The 23,795-nt window shown below is 38.6% G+C and overlaps 1 protein-coding gene across 1 annotated transcript in view; it reads left to right on the top strand.

The window, feature by feature from the left end:
- TRAPPC11 (trafficking protein particle complex subunit 11) overlaps positions 1-23,795 on the top strand; it is a 51,532-nt gene that overhangs the window by 14,343 nt on the left and 13,394 nt on the right. The window contains exons 6-23 of the mRNA XM_062213716.1: positions 1,193-1,292; positions 2,473-2,546; positions 4,437-4,533; positions 6,853-6,986; positions 7,626-7,773; positions 9,349-9,442; positions 13,066-13,145; positions 13,249-13,327; positions 13,406-13,460; positions 13,762-13,907; positions 14,149-14,210; positions 14,320-14,452; positions 16,292-16,422; positions 19,847-20,002; positions 21,351-21,538; positions 21,657-21,805; positions 21,973-22,094; positions 22,890-23,009. Coding sequence (XP_062069700.1) covers positions 1,193-1,292; positions 2,473-2,546; positions 4,437-4,533; positions 6,853-6,986; positions 7,626-7,773; positions 9,349-9,442; positions 13,066-13,145; positions 13,249-13,327; positions 13,406-13,460; positions 13,762-13,907; positions 14,149-14,210; positions 14,320-14,452; positions 16,292-16,422; positions 19,847-20,002; positions 21,351-21,538; positions 21,657-21,805; positions 21,973-22,094; positions 22,890-23,009 — 2,068 coding nt within the window. The remainder of the gene's footprint in view (positions 1-1,192; positions 1,293-2,472; positions 2,547-4,436; positions 4,534-6,852; positions 6,987-7,625; positions 7,774-9,348; positions 9,443-13,065; positions 13,146-13,248; positions 13,328-13,405; positions 13,461-13,761; positions 13,908-14,148; positions 14,211-14,319; positions 14,453-16,291; positions 16,423-19,846; positions 20,003-21,350; positions 21,539-21,656; positions 21,806-21,972; positions 22,095-22,889; positions 23,010-23,795) is intronic.

Raw genomic sequence — 23,795 nt, 5'->3', positions numbered from 1 at the left:
GAGCAGTAGAAGATGGCTCAAGTGCTTGGGCCCCTGCATCCATGTGGGAGACTTAGAGGAGGCTCCAGGCTCCTGGCTTTGGATTGGCCCAGCTTCGGCCTTTGCAGCCATTTGGGGAGTGAACTAGCAGATGGAAGACCTCTCTTTCTCTCTGCCTCTGTCTCTCTGTAACTCTTTCAAATAAATAATTAAATATTTTTTAAAAGATTGTATTTATTTATTTGACAAGTAGAGTTACAGTAAGAGGGAGAGACAGAGAGAAAGGTCTTCCATTCGCTACCCAAATGGCCACAACGGCTGGAGCTGAGCCAATCCGAAGCCAGGAGCCAGGAGCTGCTTCCAGGTCTCCCAACGTGGGTGCAATGGTGTAAGCACTTGGACCATCTTCCACTACTTTCTCAGGCTGTCTTGGGGAGCTGGATCAGAGGAGGAGCAGCTGGGACAAGAATTGGCACCCATGTTGGATGCCAGCACCACAGGCAGAGCCTTTAGCATACTACATCACAGCAGTGGCCCCGTTTACTTATTTATTTTTTAAGTATCTGATTTTTAAAAATTTTGACATGCATTCTGTTTTTTTTTTTTTTTTCATGTTTTTCTTAAATGTGTCTAAACCCCTTGAGTGTAGTCGCACACTCTTGTTTGAATCTGAGGAGGAAAAGCCTTATCTGACTGTGAATCAGCTTTCTCTATGCCCTCGGAGGTCCTGCTGACGTGCACTTCTACAGAAGACAGTCCGAGTTGTTTACACATTTCTCGTTAGGTTTTCTCTGTTCCTGTTAACTCCAAAGTTTGACTTCTGAATGAAACAGGATTTAAATACATATGTTATTTTCACTCGACTTGTCAGCTTTCATTTTTAGTTAATTGAGTATTGAATATTTGTTTTTTCAGACTTGATATAAAATGGTGGAGGTGAAAGTAATTTTAGAGGTTACCTAATTCTTATGCATTAGAAAAAGTTGTTTTAATCAGTTGTTTTGTAAATAATATTAAATGGCTTTTAGATCATCTTATTTTTAAACTTTCTACCTAGAATAGTTAAAACTTGGTCTACTTTTTGTGTTAATCATGCAGCAAAATAGCCATTATCTATCAGGATTTTATTTTTTCAGGTCTCAAAAAATATGATTCTTAAAAAGCAACCTGGCTTAAAATAACTTTACAATTTGAATGTTGTTTTTATTTACAGATTAGAAAATGCTTTTTATGAACATGCACAGACTTACTACTATACTGAGATCAGAAGAGTGAAATCTCATAAAGAATTTCTGAATAAAACAACCCATCAGGTACTTGTTTGGTTTTCTTGTTTTGTTTCTTTTTATTTAAAAGAGAAAAAGAGACAAAGATCTTCCATTCACTGGTTCACTCCCCAAATGCCTGCAACAGCTAGGGCTGGGCCAGGCTGAAGCCAGGAGCTGGGAACCCCATCTGGGCCTCTCACAAGTACTTGAGGACCCAAGTATTCAAGTGATCACTGGACATTTCCCAGGTTGCATATTAGCAGGAAGCTGGACTTGGAGGCAGAGCTGGGACTTGAACCTATTCACTCAGAAATGGGTTGTAATTGTCACAAGCAATGTCCTAACCACTAGGGTAAATGTCCAGTACAGCCTCTTAAAGTTCTTAAACATAGATTTTTATTGCTTTCTTTCTTTCTTTCTTTCTTTTCTTTCTTTTCTTTCTTTCTTTCGACAGGCAGAGTGGATAGTGAGAGAGAGACAGAGAAAAAGGTCTTCCTTTTTGCTGTTGGTTCACCCTCCAATGGCTGCTGCGGCCGGCGCATCGCGCTGATCCGAAGGCAGGAGCCAGGTGCTTCTCCTGGTCTCCCATGCGGGTGCAGGGCCCAAGCACTTGGGCCATCCTCTACTGCACTCCCTGGCCACAGCAGAGAGCTGGCCTGGAAGAGGGGCAACCGGGACAGAATCCGGCACCCCAACCGGGACTAGAACCCGGTGTGCCGGCGCCGCAAGGCAGAAGATTAGCCTGTTAAGCCACAGCGCCGGCCATTGCTTTCTTATCTATATCCTTGTTTATTGGAATAATTATTTTTTAAAAATATTCATTTTATTTTTTATTTGAGAGATAGAGAGAGGTAGAGAGGGAGAGTTCCCATTAGCTGGTTCAGTCCCCAAATGCCCGCAGCGGCCAGTTCAAAGCTGGGAGCCAGGAACTCAATCCAGGTCACCCATGTAGGTGAAAGGGACCCAACTACTTAAGCTATCACCTGCTGCCTGCCAGGGTGTGCATTAGCAGAAAACTGGAATTGGGAGTGGAGCTGGAATTCAAAACCAGCTCCACTGGTTTTGACACGCTGATAGGAGACGTAGGCAATTGTTGGTATAATTTTTGAGCTTTAATTTTGAATATTTTCCGTTATGCTTTTAAAATGTCTCTCCTAGATACACATAATTTTTATTTCTCAAGAATGTATGTACAATAATAGTGATTTTTTTCCATTTTTTTCAGCTTTTATTTGTTAGACATCAGTTCAAAATAGCTTTCTTCAGTGAACTGAAGCAAGACACACAAAATGCTCTGAAGTAAGTTTCAGATTAAGCTTTCTTTTCCTTATATTAGCAGTAACATTAACGGAAATTTCTGAATTTCGGTCAGTCAATTTAATTAATTTAAGATGATTATGTTGGTAAGTTTCAGATACTTAAGATTTACTTTAGTTTGTCTAGAGATGAATGCAACATAATCTTGGGATTTTTTAAAAAATTACTATTTTATTTTTGAAAGTAAATTTCATAGTGTCATAAAGCTTTCTGTTCTTATTAAATGAAATCTCATGATCTAAACAAGTATAAAAATTTTCCTATCTTGACTATTTCTTATTTCTGTATTTAATAAAAACCTTTGTGTTAGGAGACTGATTTCTAAAGTATAATAAACATTATACATTATACATTATCTGAGCCCTGCTATGAATTTTTTAAAGTTTATAGTGCATTCATTCAATGGAATTATGACTTCATTTTTAATTAAAATTTTTTTTTCAGTTTATAATGCCTAGTCAAGTAGCATCTTTTTCAATTTGAAAGCTTTACTTAGAGCCTTAAAGATGAGTTGTTGTAGATGTGTTGTCAGTCGTTAAGCATTTTATTCCTTTATTTTAAGCCCAGTTAATAAGACATGATCTCTTTGTAGCTTTAACTCAAGTTTGTTTTTTTTTTGTTTTTTTTTTGTTTTTTTAATTTTTTTTTGACAGGCAGAGTGGACAGTGAGAGAGAGAGACAGAGAGAAAGGTCTTCCTTTGCCGTTGGTTCACCCTCCAATGGCCGGCGCACCGCGCTGATCTGAAGGCAGGAGCCAGGTGCTTCTCCTGGTCTCCCATGGGATGCAGGGCCCAAGGACCTGGGCCATCCTCCACTGCACTCCCGGGCCATAGCAGAGAGCTGGCCTGGAAGATGGGCAACCAGGACAACTGGCGCCCCAATCGAGACTAGAACCTGGTGTGCTGGCGCCGCTAGGTGGAGGATTAGCCTGTTGAGCCACGGCGCCGACCCTTAACTCAAGTTTTGAAGACTAGCGGTGGCAGTGTGACAAGGGAATAAAAAAAAAAACCCAACTATTTAACTTAAAGAGGGGGAGAAAAATAGAAGTAAATAAGAATAATTTTGTTATTTATAGGAAAATTCTAGAAATCTCTTGGTTGTTGTTGAGGTGCTAAGCAACAAATTGTGTTCTCTGAATCTCATGACTTTACACAATTATAACTGGCTTCAGCGTCGTTCATTTTTATGGATGATGTTAGAAACCTTAAATTTCAAATAAAAATAGAAATAATTCTGGAAAAAAATTAACAGATTTTTTCTGAAGGAGAAGCCTGTTTTGAGGTTTTTTCTTTCTTGAGGTCCCGATTCCTAGCAGACCCTCCTTTCTCACTTCCCCCGTCCTCTCCTTCAGCACCAGCCACCCGAAGGGCATGTCCCTCCTCTCCAGTCTCTGCCTTAGACTGGTCATAGCCACTTAACCTTGTGGGAGTCCTTGGAGTTAAAAAGTTGATCTATGTTCTGTTTGCTAATACAATTTCTGTTTTATTTTGTTTCTTGAGAAACTTGTAATGGTACTTCAAAAAAAAAAACCTTATTTTTTTAACCAAATGGCAATTTTTCAATATAATTGACAGTTATCTGATTTCTTTCAGTTTTCAACCACTTAGTGACAGATGCTAATGACAAAGAACCATGCACATACCGGGGTTGTATTCTTTGTGAAAAGTCTTTGATTGCTCCCACCTCTGTTACTCAACACTAGATTATTTTTCAGGAAATTGGAGATGGATATGTATATGTTATCATTGAGCTATTGAGTGCTAACCAATGTTAATATTGTCTTTGAAATTTTGAATAACTTTTTATCATTAGGAATCTTTTCCTAAAATTAATTTATATTATAAATAACCACTCTTCCCATGTTGATACTAGGAATTACAGGACTGCCTATAATCTTATACACGAATTGAGAGCCCATGAAACTAATATTCTGGAAATCAAGACCATGGCAGGATTTATAAACTACAAGGTAATCATTCTAGTTCCAAATAAATAGAATTTGTCTTTAAATATTTAATTTTCCTTTTAAAATTTGGAAACCAAAGTCAATTTCTTGCTCTGAAAAATTTGTATTTAATTCATTGCATCCTTATCCCCGGAGAGGCCTCGGTGCTTAGTAACCTAATTATAATTGTTGGGTTTTGAGTTTGTGGGTTCTAGAGTTGGAGTAGGAAGCGTTTTTGGGTTTTGTTAAGTGAAAACAGAGGTAATGAGAAGAAAGCTGCCTGTGTTGTTGAATTTTCAAAGATGTAACATGTTAGAATTATGTAAAACTTCTTTCATTCAATAGCACAACCATAGAAAAGGTTGTGTATTCATCTTAGAAGAAATTTTTATATCTATTGTTTGAGCATTTTAAGATTGTATGTCATAGAATTAGAAGCCTCCAGAAAGTGAGGGCTGTTTGTTTAGTTTTTAATTTTTCACACTCATTTTTGGTTTTTTTAAGATTTTATTTATTAGAAAGGCGAAATAACAGAGGGGAGGGAGAAACAGGGAGAGAGATTTTCCATCTGCTGGGTCATTCCCCAAATCCCACAACAGCCAGGGTAAGGCAAGGCTGAAACCATGAGCCAGAAAGTCCATCTGGCTTTCTCTCTTGGGTGTCGGGAACCAAGCATTTGATCCATTATCTTGCACATTAGCAGTAAGATGGATTGGAAACATGAAGTAGACCAGACTTGAACCAGGCACTCCAATGTGCCACACTTATCTTTTATTGTTTAAAGATGTCTTGCACTGGGTTGGTGATATGTGGACAGATAGATCCTTTAGTTCATCATTGGTTTGAGTATGAATTGTTACAGCTTCTGTAGAGAGTATTTTGCAATGACTGAACACATTTAAAATAAATTTTGCCTTTGACTTAGCAATTCAATTTTTGGTAATTTATCTGACGTATATTCTAAAACTTGCAAAGCACATGTAAATAGATATTTATCACAACTTCTCCTCCCCACCCCCCACAAAGAAATCTTTTATTTAAGGAATACAAACTTAATGCATTTCATAAATACAACTTTAGGAATTTAGTGATTCTTCCTACCATACCTGCCTTCTCATCCATACTCCCACCACTCGTTCTCCTTCCTCTCCCATTCCCAGTCCTATTCTCCACTAAGATCTATTTTCAATTAACTTTATACACAGAAGACCAACTCTCTGCTAAGTAAAGAGTTCAAGAATTTGCACAGAAATACAAAAAAAAAAAAAAAAGCAAAAAACTGTACTTCAGTTGAGACAAAGGCTGTTCAAAGTATCACAACTTCTAATAAGAAAAGATTGGAAACAGTCCAGCAATAAGTGATTGATTATACAAATTATAACTGAAAACAGGGGCATGTTATACAGTTATAAATAATGAGACTGTTCTATATATTGTTATGGAGTGATATCCAAGATAACATTGCTAGGTGAAAAAAGTAAGGCACAAATCAGCATACTTAGTGTGATGATGTTTTTATAAAAATAGTACTGACTTATATATAAATGCACACACCTACTTGTTTATGGGTAAGATGTATCAAAAAATACAAGCCAGAAACTCTGGAAAGAGAACTTAGATGACTGAGGTAGAGGGAGGGATGAGAGACTTATTTTTCACATATTCTTTTGTACCTGAAAAATAAACCTGGAAACACTAACAATTATATGGAAATACATTTATACTTTGTTTCTGTTTTGCCTGTTAGCCCAAATACATGTAGGAGGTACTTGAAAAATTTGTGCAAAGTGGATTTTAAAAATGTTTCTTTTGGTGCAAAACAACTTTGAAATTCCTGCATAGGTTTTTCACAATGTACATTCTCCCTGAATTTTTTGAGGACCCCTGGTAAATTATTACTCTTTTGAAATAACATCCCTGATAAAAGATTTTTGGAAATTTCTAGAATCCTTATTTGGTATGGAGGAAACTGTATTTTAATTTTGCTACAGAAAATCTTTAGCTTTCTAAAAATTCTAAAACTGAAAGTTAATCATTTCCTTCTCATTTGCCTTTTGGAAACTTCAGCTATAGTTTTAAAAATTCCATCCTATTTTATTGAATGGCTTTTTTGAGATATTGAATAAATTCAGTGCAAATACTAAATTATTTCATTTCTCAACAGGGCTTAACCTCTGGTTTTAGCATAAACCATTTGGGTGGAGAAAATCAATTCCGTTGAGAAGAACTTTGGAGAAGGAAATTGTGTAGTCTTTTTGTTGAGTTATTCTCAGACTTTCCATATTTTTGAATGAATATGCATTTTGACTTTCTAAATTTTGTGGTTGGTTTGACCTTTTGCAGATCTGCAGGCTGTGTTTTCAACACAACACCCCGTTGGATGCCATCGCGCAGTTCCGAAAGCACGTCGACCTGTGCAAGAAGAAGATTGGAAGTGCGGACTTGGCTTTCGAGCACGCTGCGTGGATGTCCAAGCAGTATGCTTTCATTTGTGCTTTTAGAATAGTTTTTAAAATAACATGTGGGATTTGGAGGAGTGCAGTTAGCATGGACTTTGCTTCTGACTAGACTAAATATCCTGCCAGTAGATGGGTTTTAATGATATACGGCATAAATATGTTCCCAGTAATAGTTCATGTTGATTCTTAGAGTTCATTAATGGAAATCAGTTAATTGATGGCACTTTGTCATTCAATATCTGTTTATTGAATTTCTACCTGTGCCTAGATCCTGAAAATATGGTAGTAAACAAAACAAAATTCCTGCTGTCAAGGAGTTTACAGTTAGAGATTGATGCTGAAAACTGCTGAAATTAACTTGTTCCCAGAAACTTGGATGTGTCTGAGTGATGAGGACTACATTGAGCTCTAGTTTGATGGTATTTCTATGAAGACTTGTTAGCTCTGAAGAGATGGTTTGAATATGGATTTTACTTGGATCTGTAACCTACAATTAGCATGTATCAAAATTTACAAAGAAATTATGATAGTTACTAACTGTTAACAGCATTATTTTTATGCAGTCTGCTGAAGTTACGGTTCCCAGGATGAATAATTACTAGAAATAAACATTTTCTTTTCATTCTTTTTTATTTCTTGTTTTTTTTTTTCTTTAAGATTCCAGGCCTTTGGAGACTTATTTGATGAAGCTATTAAGTTAGGGCTAACAGCAATTCAAACTCAGAATCCTGGTTTCTATTACCAGCAGGCAGCATACTATGCTCAGGAGCGGAAGCAGCTGGCAAAAACCCTCTGTAACCATGAAGTAAGTCACAGATTTCCTGTTATGTAGCATTTAGGGAATGTACTCATCTTCTCTTCAAAGAAGCCAAGATCTATTGATATTGATAATTTTTTCCCAGTCTTCGACTATCATGTTTTTATCTCTTATAGTTCAGGAATCCTATTTGAGCACTAGGTTTTTACTTGTGAGCAAAAGCTGAGGAAAAGGGTTTTTTTTTTTTTTTAAGAACTAACCTATGATTGGCCATAAGTTCATGATTTTTGATAGTCTTTATACGTTTATTTATTTGAAAGGCAGAGTGACAGAGACAGAGAGATCTTCCATCTATTAGTTCTCTCCCCAAATGGCTGCAACAGCCAGGGCTGGGCCACGCTGAAGCCAGGAGCCAGAAACTCCATCCAGGTCTCCCTTGTGGATGACAGGAACACATCAGCCATCATCTGCTGCTTCCCAGGGCAGGGAGCTGGGTCAGAAGCACAGTAGCTATGACTCCAACTGGCACTCCAGTATGGGATGTGAAGGGCCCAAATGGTAGCTTAGCTCTCTGCGTCACACCTGCCCTGAATTAATGAAAAAGACAAAGTTAATATGAAAATCACAGTCACTGTCACACTATAAACCCCTTGTTTTGTTTCTGTGATCACTGCCGTAAGATTTGGAGGAGACTAGGAGAATGTTTTCTTGTTTGACTCACCTGAGAGGAGAACTTTTGACTTCATTCTCTTCCTGAAAATGAACCAGTAGATAGAAGACTCTCTCTGTAAATCTGTATCTCAAATAAATAAATAAAATCTTTTTTAGAAAAGGATTAACCAAATATTAAACAGTTTAGTTTATTTTTGCTAAAATATATTTTTTAAATATTCTGGTGCCGGTGCTGTGGCGTAGCAGATAAAGCCAGTTCAAGTTGTGGCTGTTCCACTTCTGATACAGCTCCGTGCTATGGCCTGGGAAAGCAGAAGATGCCCAAGTCATTGGGCCCCTGCAGCCATGTGGGAGACCCGGAAGAAACTCCTGGCTTCTGGCTTCGGATCGGCATATCTCTGGCCGTTGCCGCCAACTGGGGAATGAACCAGCAGATGGAAGACCTCTCTGTCTCTCTGTGTAACTCTGACTTTCAAATAAGTAAATAAATAAATCTTTTTTTTTTTTTGAAGAAATATTCCAAAGTAGGTATTTTTTATTTATTTTGTTTGAGAGAGAGAAATAGGCGAACAGCTGTCATTGTCTCATTCATTCCCCAGATACCCACAACAGCCAGAACTAGGCCCGGCCAAAGCTGGGAGCTGAGAACTCCGTCTAGGTCTCCCACATGGGTGGCAGGGACCCAGTCACTTGAGTCATCACCACTACTTCCCAGGGGTCTCCATTAGCAGAAAGCTGGAGTCAGAACTCGAGTCAGGTATCAAACCTAGGTATTCTGATGTGAGATGTGGGTGTCTTAACTGCTGGGCTAAAGCCTGCTCCAAGACTTTGATATTTGAATGTATTTGGTGTTTGAATTTATGAAAATTTTTTATTAAGCCAAATATTGGGCAAGAGTTGTTTGTGATGGGTTACATAAACTCTTACTTAGATTTGTGTTTTAATTTACAGGCTTCTGTAATGTATCCCAATCCTGATCCCTTAGAAACACAAACAGGTGTTCTTGATTTTTATGGACAAAGATCATGGCGACAAGGAATACTAAGTAAATAATTTTTCCTTCCCCACTTTTCTTTCAACTTTAAAAAGTGAAGATAGCTATCATGATTTCCTAGATTTCATGCAGCCAGTGAAAAAATGATGCTATGTAAAAATGTGTGATCTTAAAATATACTTATAGGATTTGTAGTGTCTTGGTTTTTTTAATGTTTTATTTGTACTACCACATCTTAGAATAACTTATAATTTAAAATGTTGATATAATATGAATATTTATAAGTAAAAGCATTTGGACATCTTTTGTCTTAAGAGACACAGTTAATAAGCCATTGTTTATTTAAGTATTTTATGTCTAGTTAACTTTAATGGTTTATTTGATATTTTAAAACATTAACTTGTATCACTTTGTTTTTAAAAATGTATTTATTTATTTGAAAGAGTGATAGAGACAGAGAGGGAGATATCTTCCATTCCTTGGTTCACACCCTAACTACGTGCAACAGCCAGGGCTGAGCCTGGGTGAAGACAGGATCCAGGAACTCCAGCTGGGTTTCACAGGGACTTAAGTGCTTGACGCATCATCTCCTCCTATCCAGGCACATTAGCAGGGAACTAGCTCTGAAGGGGAGTAGCTGTACCACAATGCCCACTCCAACTAGGGTAACTTTAAAAACAATTTCTCTGCATATTTTTGTTTCTACTTTCATTCTTTTTTTTTTTTTTTTTTTAAGATTTATTTTATTTATTTGAAAGAGTTACAGAGAGAGGTCGAGACAGAGAGAGAAAGAGAGGTCTTCCACCCTCTGGTTTATCCCCCAGATGGCTGCAACAGCCGGAGCTGCGCTGATCCACAGCCAGGAGCCAGGAGCTTCTTCCAGGTCTCCCACGTGGGTGCAGGGGCCCAAGCATGTGAGCCATCTTCTACTGCTTTCCCAGGCCACAGCAGAGAGCTGGATTGGAAATGGAGCAGCCAGGACTTGAACCAGCGCCCATATGGGATGCCGGCGCTTCAGGCCAGGGCTTTAACCCTCTGTGCCACAGTGCCAGCCCCCTCTACTTTCATTCTTTTAAAAATTTGATTAAAAAATTTTAATGGACACATAATTATACATTTTCATGGGAATCCATGTGATGTTTCAGCACAGGTATACACTGTGGAATATCTAGTCAGGATAAATTTTTTTTTTTTGCTTCTTTATTTAAAGATTTTATTTATTTGAAAGAGTTAGAGAGAGGAGAGGCAAAGGGGGAGAGAGAGAGGTCTTCCATTTGATGGTTTACTCCCCAGTTGGCCGCAACGGCTGGAGCTGTGCCAATCTGAAGCCAGGAGCCAGGAGCTTCTTCTGGGTCTCCCATATGGGTGCAGGAGCCCAGGGACTTGGGCCATCTTCTGCTTTCCCAGGCCATAGCAGAGAGCTGGATCGGAAGTGGAGCAGCCGGGACTCAAACTGGCGCCCATATGGGATGCCGGCACTGCAGGCGGCGGCTTTACCCACTATGCCACAGCACCAGCCCCAAGTCAGGATAAATTTATTTATGTCTCCTCAAACAGTCATCATTTCTTTGTGATATAAACATTTAAAAATCTTCTAATTTTTTTAAAAAGCAGTACGCAGTACATTATCACTCTCTGTAGTCACCACACTGTGTATTAGAACACCAGGACTTCTTACTCCTATCTTACTGTAACTTAGGATTTGTTTAATAACCTTTCGCATTCCTCTGTCTCCCCTAGTCTCCCTAGCTTCTCCTAAACACCATTGTGTTCTCAACTTCTATGAGATTGACTTTTTTTATATTCCATATGTGGATGAGATCATTTCTGAGCTTGGCTCATTTCACTTAACTTAATGGCCTCCTGTCTTCTCATGATAGTGAAATGACACGTTTCTTTTTGTGGCTGTGTAGTATTCCATCAATTGTATATACCACATTTTCCTTAGCCATCTATCAGTTGGCGGGCACTGAGGTTGTTTGCATTTCTGGCTACTCTGAATAGTGCTTCAGTAAACGTGGACACGCAGCTGTCCTGTTACTTCCCGTGGCTGTGTACTCAGTGGTGGGAAGGCTGGATCAGATGGTGGTTCTATTTGTAGTTTTTTGAGGAACCTCTATACAGTGGTTGTACTAATTTATATTCCTACCAACAATGGGAAAGAGTTCCCTTTTCTCCACATCCGTATCAACACTTGTTCTCTTTTGTCTTTTTTATAATATTCAGTCTTACTGGAGTGAGGTGATATCTCATTGTGGTTTTGATTTGAACTTCCATCATGATTAATGATGCTGAGCACTTTCTCATGTACCTGTTGGCCATTTTGTCTTCCTTTGAGAAGTGTCTGTTTAAATCTATTGCCAATTTTTTAATTGAATCATTTGGTTTTTTGTTTATTAGTGTGCTACTGTTGAGTGTTTGAGTTCCTTATATATTCTGGTTATTGACCCCTTGCCAGATATGTAGGTTGCAAATATTTTCTCCCATTTTGTAGGTTATCTCTTCAATCTGATATTTCCTTTGCTATGTAGATCTTGAGTTTTATGAAATCTCATTTGTCTATTATTGCTTTTATTTCCGGTGCTTTGGGGGTGTGATCTAGAAAAATCCTTGCCCATCCCATTGTCCTGAAGTAGTTCCTCCATGTTTTTGTCTAGCTTTACCATTTTTTTTCCTGTTATGTAAATAATTTAATTTGAGAAACATCTGTGACAATTAAAATTTAAATGATAAGAAATTATATATAATCTTTAGAGAGTTTTTTCTGTATAGAGAATATTGATACTACTCTTTATCCAGGTGTTGATACTATTAGTTAAAAATCATTGAGAGGGGCTGGCACTGTGGTGTAGCAGGTAAGGTCGCCACCTGCAGTGTTGGCATCCCATATGGGCACCGGTTCTGGTCCCGGCTGCTCTACTTCTGATCCAGCTCTCTGCTATGGCCTAGGAAAGCAGGAGAAGATGGCCAAAGTCCTTAGGCCTCTGCACCCACGTGGGAGACCCAGAAGAAGCTCCTGGCTCCTGACTTCAGATTGGTGCAGCTCCGGCCATTGTGGCCGGTTGGGGAGTGAACCAATGGATGGAAGTCCTCTCTCTCTCTCTCTGCCTCTCCTTCTCTCTGTCTGTAACTTTGACTTTCAAATAAATAAGCAAGTCTTAAAAAAAAAAATCATTGAGGGGCTGGCATTGTAGTTTAGATAGCTATACCACTTCTAATCCAACTCCCTGCTAATTGCCTGGGAAAAGCAGTCGAAGATGCCCCAAGTGTTTGGGCCACTGCTGCCCATGTAGGAGACCTGGAAGAAACTCCTGGCTTCTGGCTGTTGTGGCCATGTGGGGAGTGAACCAGAGGATTGGAAGATCTCGCTCTCTTTTTCCCTCTCTGTCTGTAACTCTGACTCTCAAATTAAGTAAAAATAAGAAAAGAAACATCTCCTCATTTGTTAAAAAAAAAAATCATTGAGCTCAGTAATGTTCTCTACAGTCAGAGGTCACAGAGAAGTTTCCATGTTAAAAAAGCTCTTTCTTAGAATCTTTAAGATTCTAGAATGTTAAGAATCTTAACTGCACCCTATTAAAGTAAAGGATTCAAGAAGCATACGCATGCAGTATTCACATGAAGACTTTTGTTAGATGAACTGCCTAAAATGGGTTGTGTCTTGTCTTATACAGGTTTTGATCTTTCTGATCCTGAGAAAGAGAAGGCTGGAGTTCTTGCCATTCAGCTGAAGGAGAGAAGTGTTGTTCACTCTGTAAGTTGTTTTGTTCCTTTGATATAAGCCAGTTTTTATAGTATTTGAGGAAAATGTAAGATTACTCCTACTGAAATGTTTCATACATTGTCGTTTCTAATAGGAAATAATAATAAGCCTTCTGAGCAATGCTGTCGCACAGTTCAAGAAGTATAAGTGCCCTAGAATGAAAAGTCATCTAAGTATGTATCCATAGAGTGTCACAATGTTATGCAACTTTGAGTAATTTTAAGTTCTCATAAATCCTTTTTCCTTTATAGTGGTTCAAATGGGAGAAGAATATTATTATGCGAAGGATTATACCAAAGCTTTGAAGTGAGTCCTATTCACTGTTTTTTTTTTTCAAGTATTCAGATTGCAGTGAAATTGGAATAGAAATTTATACTGAAGGATTTATTATTTCTATTTAGCTGTCTCTGTGCAGTTTTTCTCAGGTGCCATCTATCGTCACCATATTTTTAAAAGTGTTAGGAAACTTCATTTTTAGCTAAATGTTAAAACTATCTCAATAAGATTTTCTTTATTGATAAAATGAGGACATTTCATCATGTCCAAGAACTCTTCAAACTCTTTCTTGTGCAGCTGTTTTAGTCTGTCTCACGTTTCGTCCTTGTAGGTTGCTGGATTATGTGATGTGCGATTATCGGAGTGAAGGCTGGTGGACTCTCCTCACGTCGATATTGACCACAGCTCTGAAGTGCTCCTACCTCATGGCCCAGCTGAAGGATTACATCACGTACTCCCTGGAACTTCTTGGAAGAGGTAACTATGATCTCTCAGAAAAACCTCAATTCATAAAATCATTTAGTGTTCCTTAAGCGTTTAAAAATTTAAAGAATAATTTAGTTTCACATATTTAATAGTAGTTTTGCTGTGTATGAATCACCAGGCTTGGTCATCTTAGAGGAGGTGTTTATGCTTAAATATTTTTAAAGCTTTACATGAAGGTGGTAGTCTTACTTGCTTTCTGGTTCTCACTCTTTTCCTTCCTTCTTCTTATTAGCTTCAACTCTGAAAGATGACCAGAAATCTAGGATAGAGAAGAACCTCATAAACGTTTTAATGGTAGGATGGAATTCTTCATCTAAAATGTGTTGTAGAACTCCGTGCATGCATATATATGTAAATTGTTTGTTTCAACTTGTTGAATGGATGCTTTTCTCCATTGGTGCAGAATGAAAGTCCTGATCCTGAACCCGACTGTGATGTCTTAGCTGTGAAAACTGCTCAGAAGTTGTGGGCGGACCGAGTTTCTCTTGTTGGCAGCAATGTTTTCACAATAGGAGTACAGGACTTTGTACCATTTGGTAGGTTACCAGCATCGGCAGTGTTATTTCAGAGAACTCATCCTTGTTTCTATGAACCTAATAGATGCAGAATAATAATCTGAAATCCTAAACACTCTAAAATTTGAACTTTTGACCTCTGACTTGATGGCATAAATGGAATAGTCTACAAAATTTAAAAGATACTTTTGGACTGATGTTGTGGCATAGTAGGTTAAACCTCTGCCTGCAGCACTGGCATCCTGTGTGGGTGCCAGTTCAAGTCCCGGCTGCTCCACTTCCAATCCAGCTCCCTGCTAATGGCCTGGAAGAGCAGTGGAAGGTGGCCCAAATGCTTGGGCCCCTGCACCCATGCAGCAAACCTGGAAGAAGCTCTTGGCTCTTGGCTACAGAGTGGCCAAACTTAGGCTGTTGCAGCCATCTGGGGAGTGAGCCAGCTGATGGAAGACCTCTTTCTGTCTCTCTCTTTCTATAACTCTGTCTCTCAAATAAAAATAAATAAAATTTAAAAACTACTATTATTATATAAAATTACTCAGGCTGTATTTTTTTTTTTTTAAGATTTATTTATTTGTTATTTGTAAGGCAGCTAATGTTACAGAAAGGCGGAGGTAGAGAGAGTGAGAGAGAGAGAGATCTTCCATCCGCTGGTTCACTCCTTAAATGGCCGCAAAGGCTGGAGCTGTGCCGATCTGAAGCCAGGAGCCAGGAGCTTCTTACGGGTCTCCCACGTGGGTGCAGGGGCCCTAGGGCTTGGGCCATCTTCTGCTGCTTTCCCAGGCCATAGCAGAGCTGGATTGGAAGTAGAGCAGCTGGGTCTCGAACTGCTGCCCATAAGAGATGCCGGCACTGCAGGCAGCAGCTTTACCCACTGTGCCACAGCCCTGGCCCCAGAGCTATATGTTTAAGGTGTATATGAAATATAAATGACTTTTGTGTTGGATTCCATCCTCCAGGATTTCTCACTCATTTTATATATACGCATATATTCCAAGACCCAAAATATCCAGAATCTGAAATACCCCAGCCTATATAATCATTTTATAGATAAACTATATTTTTTGCCCCTTAGTGAAATAAAGATAATCAAGAACTTAGAAACCTGATTTATGTCTTAAAACATACTTTGTTCATTTGTAGTACAGGTGTTTGAAACACACTTGAAAAGACTTTCATTTAAAAGATTTATGCTTTAGTGTATAGGCTGGTATTTTTAAATAAGTTAATAAAAATGTTTTTTCCTTTGAAATCTTAACATTGGTATTTCAGAGGCAGCTATTTTTTTAAATAAATATCTTACTTATTTATTTGAGAGGTAGAATTACAGAGAGAGAGAGAGACAAACAGACAGAAAGAAAGGTTTTCCATCACTGGTTCACTCCCCAAATGGCTACAACAGCCGGAGGTGGGCCAGTCCGAAGCCAGGAGCCAGGAGCTGCTTTTGGGTCTCCCACTTGGGTACAGGAGCCCTAGGACTTGGGCCATCTTTGGCTGCTTTCCCACGCCATAGCAGAGAGCTGGATTGGAAGAGGAGCTGCCTGGACAAAAACCAGCATCTATATGGTATGCTGGTACCATAGTTGGAGGCATAGCCTACTACACCACAGAACCGGCCCCAAGTCAGCTATATTTTTAAAATTAAGGATGATTTTGAAACTTGAAAGCTGTAATTTATTTAAGTTTTATTTCTTTTTTTAAGTGAACTACATTTGTGTCTTTGAAATGCCTCAATACAGAAGTCAGTAAGAATGGCCCATGTGGATGTGTCTTTTCTGAAGTGTAAATGTGGTTCACAGAATAGTATATGTGAGTGTTGATTATCTGGTAGTGTAGAATCAGCTCTTTCTGTTTTGTTTTCAGTACAATGCAAAGCCAAGTTCCATGCCCCAAGTTTTCATGTTGATGTACCTGTTCAGTTTGATATTTACCTGAAAGCTGATTGTCCACACCCCATTAGGTTCTCCAAGCTCTGTGTCAGCTTTAATAATCAGGTAATGGTACCTTTTAATGTGTTTTTACTGTGTCTGTATCTTATTCTCTCTTGTGTTAAACTAGGTAAAATGAGTTTAATGAATTTTACATCTTATTGGTTTCATAGTAACAAATTTGGGTGAGGTCTGTCTAAATGCATTTACAGTTCTAAATTTCTTTACTAGCAATTTAAGTTTTATACTTTTCTTTTTGTTTCCATTGTATGCTTATGAAATCTAAGAACTCTGTGTATATATTTTTGTAGTCTATAACTAAGATATATTAAAAATGAGTATCATCAAATTTTCAAAATGGTTTACTTTATATTTTAGTTTAACATTAGCTTTTGATTGTAGAATGCTTTTATTTTTGAAAAATTGGAATATTGATTAATATAAATTGAAAAATAAATATATAAATGTATGAGCTTCCAATTCCATTTTCCTAGATGTCTTCTCTGTTAACTTTCTTGAATAGTCTAGACATGGCACGTGTGTAAAAGAGCAACTTCTTTTCTGCAGAATGGAATTATACCATATTTCTTGAATGTGAACATTTCTCAAATATGATATAGCATGGTCAATTACTTGTTTACATTCCAGCTTTTTCAATTATAATCTCATTTAATGGATAATTACCTTTTGACCACCCAGGAAGTATATTGAGCCTTTAACGCACAAGCATTTATTCCCAATTACAATATTCTTAGCATTCTGAGCCTGAGGGAGTATGGCCTATCAGCCCATTGAAAATGTGAGCATTTTGAGGGTAAGGGCCAGGATTGACTCACAGATCGCCCGAGTAGGTCGTGAAGACTAAATGGTGTAGGGTAGACTAGAAATGCAGTGGCAGTAGGCATATCAAAAGGAAGAGGAGGTGAAGATACATTAAGATAGGTATAAAAAGATGGGAGAGGGAGAAGATGTTTGGCAATGAGAAAACACTGCTTGGAAGCAGGAGTGCACTTTCTGTGTTTATGGGTCAGTGCAGACAAAGGCCTCACAGGAGCAGAGGGCTTGTTAATGATGGGTATTGGGAAGTGAGATCAGATGACTTGAAGGAACCTTGAAGAACTGAGAGCAATGGGCTGGTAAATAGAAATCTTAAAAGATTTACTTATTTATCTTATGCATGTTGTATGTGTCACTTTATTGGATGGTCATAAAGACGCGGTGTTACCTGTTTTAATAGGATTTGATTCAGAGGAATTGAGAAATGTCACTGTAGTAGAAATGTTGAGGTCAAACTGGATTGCCTGAAGGATTGGCATGTTTTACTCGATTTCAGACCCTTGCTCAAGGATCTGTTCTGAATTAGCTTAAAAACTTTAAAGATAGAACATGAAATTTCTATTTCCCAAACTTTAGTAGCAAAATAGAGGGAAGAATTGATGTCATGGAAACCAGTTAGAGACTTTTATATTAATCCAACTACAAAAAGTCAGGATTTGGATTAGGTGGTAAATGGAGATTTGAGAATACAAGGCAGAGGAGGGCAGAGTGGGCATTTGATGCTGTAGTTGAAACGCCACTTGAGATCTCACGTCCCAGATCAGAGTGCCTGAGTTCGAGTACTGCCTGTGCTTCCCACCCAGATTCCTGCTAATGCCTACCCTGGGAGGCAGCAGCTGATGCCTCAGGTACTTGAGTCCCTGCCACTCATGTGGGAGACCTGGATTGAGTTCTAAGTTCCTGGCTTGGCTATGTGGGGCATTTGGGGAGTGAACTTGTATGAGATCTGTCTGTCATTCTCTCTGCCTTTCAAATAACATAAACATAAAAATCTTAAAAAATTGAAAAGGTACAAGAGGAATTTAAAAATAGATAAATCTGGAGTGCTGAGTGTATAAAGAGGATAAAGAATGGGCATGCGGGCCAGCGCTGAGGCTCTGGCACACCGGGGTCTAGTCCTGGTAGGGGCACCGGATTCTGTCCCGGTTGCTCCTCTTCCAGTCCAGCTCTCTGCTGTGGCCCAGGAAGGCAGTGGAGGATGGCCCAGGTGCTTAGGCCCTGCACCTGCATGGGAGACCAGGAGAAGCACCTGGCTCCTGACTTCGGATCGGCACAGCGCCGACTGTAGCAGCCGTTTGGGGGTGAACCAACGGAAGGAAGATCTTTCTCTGTCTCTCTCTCTTATTGTCTAACTCTGCCTGTCAAAAAAAAAAAAAAAAAGAATACCATGCGGTGAATAAAGGACAGGAGACGCGCACGTGCCATGTCCTCTGCTTGGATTGTCTTGCACTCCTTTCTCCACTTAATCAGTTCTTTCTCACGGACCTCCCCCGACCCACAAGGCTGATTCGCCTGGCTCCCGGAGCCCTGTACAGCACAAGTCACAGCCATGGTTCACCATTGTGTGTATCGTTTGGTAAATTGCATGTTGTTCTTACTAGAATCTAAGTGTGGAATGAGAAGGATAGTACGGAGACCCTTATTTTGCTTTTCCCTTAGTATCCTACCATTCCATTTCTTTTTCCAACAAACATAAATGACTTCTTCAATTAAAACTCTAATATGCTAGCATAGACTATAAAGCAGGGTTTTTTTTTTTTAATAATTACATTAGGTTATTTTAAATTCATGGTACAAATCACAAGATAAATGTAGTGTTCTTAAATTTTATAAGCACAGAATGGAAATGAAAATTAGAGGAAAAATATAAATTGTGAACTGTATAAGAGTTTTCTGTGAAGCTATTAATTCATGTATTGGGATAGAAAATGGCTCTTACAGAGATCTTGACACTTATTGAACAAGTGAGAATGGTGATTCCGTAGACAAAAACCTGAACAATGTCTCTGTTTATTTGTCTGTGTGGAATATGCTGTCCTGGGAGCGTAGATGGACATTCATCTTGGGCATGCTGAGTTTGAGGTGGTATTAGATTTATCTTTGGGACAGTTGTGGATATAAACTTGTAGGTAAGGCAGCAAGACAGAATTGGATTGTTTTTATGAAAGATATATTAGCACAAATGTGCAGAATATATAGATACAAAGAAACTTTCCAGTAAAGTAAACATAAAGGGAAAATATAAGAATTAAAAGAAAGCCAAGGACTGAAACTTTTGGAACCTATGAGTTGAAGGAAAAAAGGGCCTTAGAGGGAAAAACAGTAAACAGCAAAGGAAGGTGAGAAAACACGACATGTTCCAGTGTCACAGAGGTAAAGTTAAAGGAAACTCTCCAAGAAAAGTAGATGGTGGTAGCACCTTTGTTTCTCTCTCTACAAAAGGCTTTTCAGAAGTCGATTGTGTACAGTTAACTTGCTTTTTTCTTGGGGTAGAAATGAGTAAATGTGTCTCCATTTGGCATAAAAATATTTCCTTTTACTAGTTACCCTACATAATGTTTTGGTGTTAGTGGAGTTAAAACTAAATGAGCTCCAAATCACTTGGCATTTAGTGTTAGCAAAACATCTCATCTGATGGTTGTATCTCTTTCAGGAGTACAACCAGTTTTGTGTGATAGAAGAAGCATCTAAGGCAAGTGAAGTTTTAGAAAATCTGACTCAAGGAAAGATGTGCTTAGTTCCTGGAAAAACAAGAAAATTGTTATTTAAGTTTGTTGCAAAAACTGAAGATGTGGGAAAGAAAATTGAGGTTAGTGGTGACATTTGTTTAAAAGCATTTTTAATATGTTTGTGTCAGAAAATTTCAAATAATGTAGAAATTTATTAAGTGTAACACTTAAGCATTTTTACCTGGATTTCCTAAGAGAAACCATTCATAATAGTTGGGTAGATTTCCTTCCACACATTTTTCTGTAACATATTTATGGTTAATTCTTTTCCAATTAAAAAATTACCAATGTACTCTATTTAGTACCCTACAACTGGCTTTTTTCACTTAGTATGTATATTAGACATTGTTTTCTGTTAGTACATAAGAACAATTTTATTTTTGCTTTCAGTTAAGGAGATTTAAATATTTATAACAGCAAATATATTTTATATAATATATAACAGACTAAATATCTTTTTGATGTTTTAGTATTGCTAACTGCATTTTTTTTTAAAGAAAAAATATAAGATTGATTTAATTGAAATATCTTTTGGAAATATATGATGAAAGTAAGATATTTATTCAGCGTAAACTCTGGAGCTAAGCTGTGTGGGTTTAAATTCTGACTCTGCAGAGTTACTAGCTTGTGATGCTGAGCAGTCACTTACCCTCTTTGTGTCTCAGTGTATCCATCTGGAAAGTGTGGATAACACAGCCTATTTGCTAGGGCCTCAGGAGGATTACATCAGTTAATGTAAATTGCTTGGGATAGTGATGAGACCATAGTCAACACTCATTACCTATTTTCCAGGACTTGAATGGGAAGTTAGCTACTCAAAACTTGTATTGCTGAGAGCGCACAAGGTTGTACTACACATATTCCCATAACAATTTCTATGAAACTGTTGGTTTTGTTATTAACCAGTATCCAGAGTTTTTTTGCTTAGTCATTTAAAAAAAACTTTCATGATTTTGATTAAACCCTTAATTACATATTTTCTTTGTTCTGTGCTGAGTAAGTCTACAGACATGAATCATAATTAATAATCCTGTTGTGAGGGGTTTAATTGAACGAACATTTGTTTCTCAATAAACTGTTTCATTGCTCATAGTATAGGTGTTTGCAGGAAGAATATTTGAGGAGCTAGAGGTTAGGTGGTAACGGTCATCAAAATATTTCATTCAGCACCTGTTGTGTCTTATGCTGTGCCAGATAGTAGTTACAGGCGTGCTATACGGTCAGTCTCCTAGGAAGTCAGGTCATGATCTCTGTTTTAAAGATGAAGCAGGTGAAACCCAGTGCAGAGTTCAAGGCTCCAGGCCGTGTTCTGCCTTCTGTTACCTGGTGGGTCTCCAGAGGGACCCCTTCACCTGCTGTGTAGTTCTGCTGAGAGGGGACGGTGACGAGCAAGGATGAATGGTGATTCTGTCAGTCCTGTGTCTTTAGATTACCTCGGTGGATCTGGTTCTGGGCAACGAGACGGGAAGATGCGTGGTTTTAAACTGGCAGGGAGGAGGAGGAGACGCCGCCTCGTCCCAAGAAGCCCTGCAGGCGGCAAGATCTTTCAGAAGACGGCCCAAGCTCCCCGACCGCGAGGTGCCCTGGGACGGCATTGTGATTCAGGCAAGCACCATGTAAGTCCCCCACGCTGCCAGCCTGTGAAAGGTCGTCCTCGCGTTTCCTTTCCTCGTTCCTTTCACTTACTTGTATTTTTTCTAGACTCAAGGACTCACTTAAGGTTTCTTTTTCAAGGATCATCTCCAGAGTTCCAAACATTTCTGTACGTCTCCGACATGAGCCTCCTGCCCTGGCCAATGAGATGTACTGTTTGGTTGTGACTGTTCAGTCCCATGAAAAGACCCAAATCAGAGATGTGAAGCTCACTGCTGGGTTAAAGCCAGGTAAGCACTTGTTTTTGTTTTTATATTTGTATTAATCCAGCATAAAATAAGCATCAGACAGGACGTTTGTTTAAAAGATGCTATGACATAGTGCTCTGCACGTAGTGTTGATTGTTAGGGTGTTTGAATTCCCTGTATTTTAAAAACACCAACATTGACACTTTTAGGACAGGATGCCAACTTAACTCAGAAAACTCACATGACTCTTCATGGAACTGAGCTATGCGACGAGTCCTACCCAGCCTTACTCACTGACGTTGCTGTCGGAGACTTGCATCCAGGCGAACAGGTGAAGTGGGCCTGCTATTATTGGAGAGGAGGTGGATTAATTTGAAGTTTTAAATATACAGTCAGGGGCTGGTGCTATGGCTCAGCAGATTAAAGTCCTGGCCTGCAGTGCCGGCATCCCATATGGACGCCGGTTCGAGTCCCAAGTGCTCCACTTATGATCCAGCTCCCTGCTTATGCACCTGGAAGGCAGCAGAGGGTGGCCAAAACCTTTGGGCCCCTGCATCCATGTGGGAGACCTGGAAGAAGCTTCTGGCCCCTGGCTTCTATGTGCTCAGCTCTGGCCGTTGTAACCATTTGAGTAGTGAACCAGCAGGTGGAAGACCTCTCTCTTTCTACCTCTCTCTGTAACTCTCTTTTAAATAAATAAAATCTTTTAAAAAATTTTTAAAAAACATAATAAAAAATATAGTCAATTTTAGGCAATTTCAGAGCATTTCTATAGCTAATCCTGGCACTAAAAAGGTGATTTAACTAACGAACATAGCATCTGCATTTTACCTCTTTAGATGTATAAAATGTCGTAAACAATTTTTATATAAGGAATTTTAGAGTGAATGACCCTAATTGGGAGAATTAGAAGTCTTTAAAATAACCATGATTTGTAACTTAGTGCAGTAATCTCTAAGTCAACTTCTGTTTCCAAACCAAATATAAAAAATTCCTTGGAAGTTGAAAATGATTTAGAAAAAAAAGTAGACACAGTACATTTTAAACAGTGGGACCATTATCCTGGAATATGTATCAGGAGGAGGTCTGTAATGTTAGGTAAATTCTAACACTTGTTTTGTTACAGCTGGAAAAAACATTGTATGTTCGCTGTGGAACAGTGGGTTCAAGAATGTTTCTTGTCTATGTTTCTTATCTAATCAATACAACAGTTGAAGAAAAAGAAATTGTTTGCAAGTGTCACAAGGTACTGTTTTCCTGACTCCTTCACAAAGCATCACGTGTGGATCATTCCCCTATTTTGCGTTATTTAAGTTTACATGTGAAATAAGGAGTTTATAGTATGTGACAAATTTTAACTAAGCATCTATTGATTTTTTTAATAATTTATATTGAGATTAGTTTACACTGGCATTCATTGTTCAGATATTAAGATAGAAGATTGACTGTGATAGCTTTCCATATGGGAATCATCATGTTCTACATCTCAGGCAAATCACACATTCAACAAAATCTGTACGTTGGCTTGTATGAGGAAGGTTTGAGAGGTAAAGAGATTCCCGTTTTGAAATATCTTTTCTGTTACTTGTGAAAATTGTTTTTTGAGAGGTGCATGTAGAAAGGGGGTGAAAATAGGAGCTATCCCAGCTATAGGCCAGCAGCTCAAAGGCAGCTGCCGTGAGCGCATTGCTGTAGTTCTGATTAGTCTCTTTTACATATAGAGGTGGGGGGAGGGCGATCTTGTTACATAGATTTAACCACATGGGATACAGTGTTTATATCCTCTTTTAGTAATGGAAAATGATGATATTTAATATCTTCTGGATTTCAGCAGTGTAATTGGGATTTGGGTCCTTAGCCCATAGAATAAAAGATTTATCAGTGTGGGAATTTGTAGTTTGATTATGGCATAGCATCTGGTCCATGGGCTATGGATAAGGTCCTGGGTGAGAAAAATCATCCCAAATGAGTTAGCAGGATTTCCCAGTTAGGAGGGAAGAAGACATGTACTAGACTGTCAGAAATTATATCT

Source organism: Lepus europaeus, chromosome 16 (genome assembly GCF_033115175.1).
Source record: "Lepus europaeus isolate LE1 chromosome 16, mLepTim1.pri, whole genome shotgun sequence".
NCBI classification, from domain to species: domain Eukaryota; kingdom Metazoa; phylum Chordata; class Mammalia; order Lagomorpha; family Leporidae; genus Lepus; species Lepus europaeus.
This window is presented reverse-complemented; position numbering and strand designations above follow the sequence as displayed.